This window comes from Eschscholzia californica, unplaced genomic scaffold, assembly GCF_041429995.1.
Source record: "Eschscholzia californica isolate CP2 unplaced genomic scaffold, dmEscCali1.0.p SCAF_2, whole genome shotgun sequence".
NCBI classification, from domain to species: Eukaryota; Viridiplantae; Streptophyta; class Magnoliopsida; order Ranunculales; family Papaveraceae; genus Eschscholzia; species Eschscholzia californica.
Window position 1 is genome coordinate 16,506,601 of NW_028238309.1, and position 6,277 is coordinate 16,512,877.

General features: G+C 34.5%; 1 protein-coding gene across 2 annotated transcripts; it reads left to right on the plus strand.

Moving 5' to 3' along the window:
* Window positions 1-788: 788 nt before the first annotated feature.
* LOC147556553 (uncharacterized) lies at window positions 789-6,026 on the plus strand. Of its 2 annotated transcripts, none has more exons than XM_086664563.1 (10): window positions 789-1,001; window positions 1,147-1,186; window positions 1,303-1,346; window positions 2,737-3,440; window positions 3,524-3,662; window positions 3,849-4,731; window positions 4,809-4,977; window positions 5,177-5,419; window positions 5,557-5,672; window positions 5,758-6,026. In XM_086664563.1, the coding sequence occupies exons 6-10, from the start codon at window positions 4,394-4,396 to the stop codon at window positions 5,783-5,785; spliced, it is 894 nt and encodes a 297-aa protein (XP_086520689.1). In that variant the 5' UTR covers window positions 789-1,001; window positions 1,147-1,186; window positions 1,303-1,346; window positions 2,737-3,440; window positions 3,524-3,662; window positions 3,849-4,393; the 3' UTR covers window positions 5,786-6,026. The 2 variants fall into 2 exon arrangements, with proteins under 2 accessions (XP_086520689.1, XP_086520690.1); XM_086664564.1 differs by having other exon boundaries at window positions 3,588-3,662.
* Window positions 6,027-6,277: the final 251 nt, after the last annotated feature.

Genomic DNA, 6,277 nt, shown 5'->3' on the forward strand with positions numbered 1-6,277 from the left:
CCGGTACGAGTGACCGAATAGGTTGACCGACTAAACTGTCCCCATTTTTAGAAGTTGACCGTTGAATTTTATAGACATATGAATATATGATGGTCATTGGCTATAGTCATATAGTCCTCTGGAAGACCAAACATTAGTGCATGGCTTAATTATATCTTGTCAAATAATGATACTGTGTTTTTTCTTTTTTATATTTACTTTTGATTTCTTGGCTAAACATCTTCATTTGTAAGTAATTTGGTTTGTGGTAATAAAAATAAAGTTCTGAATTGAGTAAATTTATTGGAAAGCCCGGACCGAGACCGTCCGGTGTCCGACTGGCCCGGTAAAATAAACGGTCTTGGACGGTCAATGGACAAAGAATTCTTGAGAGTGACCGTCTGAGTCGGCCCGAGTAAATAGGTGGTCACCAATAGTTTATGTCCGAGTCGACCGGTTCGATGAAGTTAGAGCCCGGTACCGACCGGTCCGGATCGATTCCCACCCCTAGTAAAGTAGACAGAAAAGTGATTTAGGTGACTATATTAGAAGTTGGTCATCTTTGGGGGGCTATTTTGGCGAGTTGGTCATCTTTAGGGGGCCAAAATAGTATTAACCCAATTATTAAATACCTATTATATGAGTGGGCCTTTGATTTGTAAAAAAGAGACTTCTTTACCATTAGAGAGACTTCTTGACCAGGCTTACTCGTTGACTTTGATTTGTGAAAAAGAGGGAGTGGAAGGGGGTGCCTATAGAAACTTGACTCCTCTCCATTTTTTCTCTCTAACTTTACCATTCAGCTAAATGTCCACCTACGAACCATTTCTCGGCACCAGCTGCTACATAGAAACCCTAACTCTCTTCAATAAATATCCCACTCCCTCGTTTCATTTTCTTATAATATTTTTTACCTTCTATATACCTAAATCTGAAACGTTTTTCTTCTCCCACCTAAACCTCAAATGTCTTACATAAAATTTCTCCAAATTTTCAAGAAGATCATCAACATAAGAGATCAGGTAGTCATGAACTAGCTTATCGTCTCTTTCTTTTATTTTTTTGAAGTGAAGTATCATAATAATTTTGAGTTTTACTTGAACAAGTTCTTTTCTTTATTGATATATTAATAATGTTTCTTCTAATTAATGGTCTCTCTTCTAATAGGATTGGCATGGAGCTGTTCCTGTGTGTTGCTCATCACTAAGTATGATATTCTTTATAATACTATATATATTTTCTTTCCTAGGCATTTTTTTAAGTTTCCTGAAGTAGTTGTTATATGAGGTTTTTAATTTACTGTTGTTGTGTTCTTTTTTATAGGAATAGCAAATCATGATGACTTGCCCTCTCAAATTAAGACACAAGTAAGTGACAATGTTATATTGGTACAATGCTAAACCACCCAGCGCTATAACTACTTTCTTTACAATACTTATCAAAAGCGAAAGAAAATGGCAGTCAATTTATAACTAAAATAGATGAGAGCCGTTTCCTTTCTTATTCTTAGATGACATGATTTGTAAAGATTCTTTATTAGCAAGTAATTCATCTAAATTCTAGTAACTCTATAAAATGCTGAGCTATTTAACATTTGTATTCATTCAAAGGGAAATTTGGCCAAAACTCCCTAAAAAATTATGATTTTGGTTAAAAAAGTTTCATCAAACTTTTTTAGCCTTCACCTCCCTTGTGGCAATTAGGTAATTTACTATGATAGTGAAAAGACCAACTTACCCTTAAGCAGAAAATTAGATTTTCCCTCTTTCCCTCCCGTCTTTCTCTCTCCAACTTCGTCGTTCTCTCTCGTTTCTAAAGATGGCTAGGGTTGGCTGAGGCATTCTCTCTTCTCAATCTTCAAGAACAATGTACGACCTAATTACTCTCAATCTCAATCTTCTTTATTTTCAATGTAGTTTGTTTCGATTTCATTTATTTCTCTAACCCTAGATATTCACTTTATTTCTGACTTGTTATTAGATAATTCCAAATTGTTAAATTTCATTTTATTGTTTGGAGTTCCAAATCGATTTCATTTTGTTCCTGTGTGCATATCTGGAAACCCTAGAATTAAAATTGATGATTCTAGGGCTTCTTCAAACCCCATCTCAACTTCCCACCGACCATTAGCAACAAACCCAATCTCGATTTCATTTTGTTCTTGTTTGAAGCACGTAAGTTGTTGGATGATATTCCCCAAAGAAATATCTTCTCTTAAAAGTGTAATGCTATTTATTGATATCTTCCCTAGAAGTTTAATGATTTGGCTTCCAAGTGGATAAAGCATTGAAATGAAACAACCAAGTCTTGTTGTAACTAATCATCATGATTGTACTTCGAAGCTCCTTCATGAAATGAAGGTGTTTATTAAACTATGTTATGAGAGTGAATAACATGCCGAGAAGAAGATTTGATAAGTGTTCTCCTATTTTTCAAATCCAGGATGCTAAAGCGATCAAATGAGCTTGCAAACACTTTGTATTGCCTTGCAAAGACCTTGCAAGGCCTTGCAAGCACCTTGCAGAGTCTTGCAAGCACCTAGCAGAGCCTTGCAAGAACCTTGCAGAGCCTTGCAAGAACCTTGCAGAGCCTTGCAAAGTCTTTGCGGAGCCTTGCAAAGACTTTGCAGAGCCTTGCAAACACCTTGTTTAATTTAATTTATGTTCTATAATTAGACAATCCTACAATATCTTTGTAAGGTTACTAATCTCTTGACTAACCATAAAATTCTTTTGATGGACAATATGGGTAAAGCAGAAACAAACAAAAAACAAAGGGATCAAATGCTAAAGCCGTCGTAGAAAGAAAATTATCAGTTCGATCAGGCTTAAATGGATAATGCAACTGCATATCCGATTTGAAGGGTTCGATAACCGTAACCACTATGGAGATACTCAAGGAGACGCCATTTGGGAGGATTTTTTGAACTGATTTTTAAGAATTTAATTACTAGTAGCAATAAAGACAAAATTGCTAGTTTTGTGGATAAAGTACTCAATTTTTTTGATTTCAATAGTTTGCATTTCAACATAGGAGGCCGAAAGATAAAGTTTACGGCAGATGATTTTGCACTATTGTTTGGAGTTCCAAATCGAGGAAGTACAAATCTAGCAAGAGGAAATCCAAAAAATTCTGACTTTGTCCGTGAACATTTCAATCAATTAGGAGAATTAAAAAAATCAAATATCTACGATTGTTTGTTTCACCATGCAAAAAATTCAGAAGATAGAGATGAAAATCATGATCAAGATTTTGCTACGATGTTGATACTCTACATGCTAGCATCACTTTTTTATGCAAGTGGTCCAGGAGTTATACCACAGAATGTACTTAATGCTGTCATTGATTTTGATACTATGAAATCAATCAATTGGGCAGCTGATATACATAAAGATTTGATGGACAAATTGTCAAAATGTGACAAAAACTCACATCTACCTGGGTGTGCAATATCTCTTTTGGTAAGTTTCTAATCATATTTACCTTTCTGTTCTTTCCTATTTTATTACAAAATGTTTTCTCATGAGTCGTCATCTTTTTATAGTATTTTTTTGCGAAAGAGTTAACATCATGGAAAAGATAAAAGGGAATCAACATTGACTCCTCAGGTTGCTAGGTGGGATCTTTTTACATTACAATCCACATTGAAAGAATTTGATCTCGACAATATAAGGAGCAAAGATGTAAGATTTTTTTTGTTATGTTTTTACTGCCTGTTATTGTTATTCCTTTGGTTATCTTTTGTAATGTAAGATCTTTTCATTAAAATAACATACTTGCAAGGCCTTGTAAAGCTCTTTCGTTTTAAATCTCTTTTGTGTTGCACTTTAGCATGAATGTAGATATTAATTACAATAACATCAATGCAGGTTTATGATGAGTGTCTAGAAATTTCTGATGAAGAAAGACATTTACTCTCTTCTTCGAACATTTTGGAAGGAACTGAAAAGAACGAAAGCTCACCGGTGCAACGAGTGAATGTTCCATCTAGAGCAACAATAGAAACTTTGATGGAAAGACTGAATAGTCAAGAGAATGAAATCAGTATGCTTAAAAAAGAAGTAAGAGAATTGAACGAATGAATGTTGTTACTAGAAAAACGTCCAGAAAATCATCATGGGGGAGAAATGAATGAGGAGAGAGAAAAAGATTATGAGGAGGATGAAGAGGGCAGCAGCAAAGATGCAGAAGAATCTGAATCCGAAAAGATTGAAGAAGATAAGGGTAAAGAGCAAGAAAGAGAAGAAAACAGTTGCAAGAACATCGGCGCAGAGATGACAAAAGAATCAGGTGCCATCAACGATGTAAGCAAATAGATTTAGCAAAAAAAGATGAAAATGAAGAAAATGAGGTAAACAACGAAGATGACGAAGAAACAGAAAGCGATGCTGAAGTTACTGAAGAAATAGTTGAAATGGTTGAAACACTTGTTGAAATGAAGAATAACATTGCTAAGGGGTCCATCGAAAGAGGGGTTAAGGCACGCCCGAAGAGAAAGAAACTAGAAGACCCACTTTTTGTTTATGTTGAAAAGATGAAGAAACTGAAAAAGCCAAATGACACTTCAATGGAAATAACAGTGACTGAAAAGGGGATGGTTTCAATTGATGATGACTCGGATGATGAGGACTTTGAGGATCCACCTCTTGAAGCTGGAAAAATGTTAAACTTAAGCCGGTGGCGAAATTTCAAAATGCTAACAGCGGAAGAAAAAAATATAATCATGAAAGATTGGTATGCTTATCGAAAAAGGTAATCATCAATTTCTTTATTTTCAGAAGGTTATAATTTTTCTCAAATAACTTAACTTTTTGTGTGTAATTCTGTAGCGATCTTGTGTGGTGTTTTCAAAAGGAATGGATCAACATAAATGTTGAACAACTAGAAGAACTTCTCGCAAATTCTTTTGTAAATGGATCTGTAATAGATTTTTTTGTTTGGAAATTGATGAAAGAAGGGACGGAGAGGAAGTTCTCATACATCCACCACTTCGATTGTGTGAGTATCTTTAAATTTTTTATTAATATGTTTAAGTACACTTGATTTATATTCATATTTGTTCTCGTGTATACTAAAAAGTTATGTATCCATAAGCTTGCAAAGTATTTGCATAGCCTTGCAAAGTATTTGCATAGCCAAGCACTTTGCAGAGCCTTGCAAAGAATACTTACATGCTTCTATTAATATTTTTTAATAGCTTCCCAAGAGAACCGATAGACTTCAATCAAAATTATCAACATTTGATGATTCCTCTGAAATGCTGATATTCCCAATCAATCATCCGAAGTCAAAGAATGACCTCAGTGGTTATCATTGGTCGCTTTTGGTATTGACTATGAATCCTTGGAAATGGTATCACTTGAACTCCATGATGGCACACTATGAAAATGAAGATCTTAAGAGAAAGCCCGACAAATTTTTCACGTATGCAAAGAGAGTGGTAAATTTCAACCCTTGGTGTTTGTCTTCTTTTTATTTTCATGTTTGTGTTAAATAGATTGCATACTCAGAGCCTTGCAAAGTGATTACGGAGCATTGAAAACTCCATGTAAACTAAGTATTTGTTTTATATTGTAGATACATATTGTAGATGCCTGTCTTTTGTATGCTTATGGTAGCCATAATTCACGTCCAAAACCTCTTTCGCGAATAATGAGAACGCAAGTACACTGTCCACAACAATTAGAAACTTCGTAAGTATAAAAGCATCATTTTTTTATTATAGCAAGTAATGCTTTTGGTTATTTATCAACTCAATGACTTGTCTTTTCTTTACAGAGTGGATTGTGCTTTATACGTGTGTTAGTTTATTGCAAATATTACGAAGGGTGGTGATTTTGAAGGAATGCAGATCAAACCATCTGAGATGACAAAACTTAGAGCAAAGTTAGTTGTTGATATCATTTCTGATGAGAATTACTGTTGGTCAAAAAAAGGAAAAAAGTTTAAATTTGTCTCTTCGATATGAATATTTTGATGAATAAATGAATATTTTTGTTAATTGGTTGAGAAATTGAAGGTATTTATTATAATTATATTTTGAAAAATGTTTGTGTATTTTATTTTCATATTATCTTTACATGTTTTGAATAGATTGCAAACTCCTTGCAGTGTCTTGCAAAGTGATTGCAGTGCCTTGCAAACCCTTTGCATAGCCTTGCAAAGTCTTTGCAGAGCCTTGCAAAGTCTTTGCAGAGCCTTGCAAAGTCTTTGCAGAGCCTTGCAAACAATTTCCAGGGTCTTTTGCGTGTAAATGGGAAACAACTTGCACTAAAAACAATTTCCAGTCCTTCACATT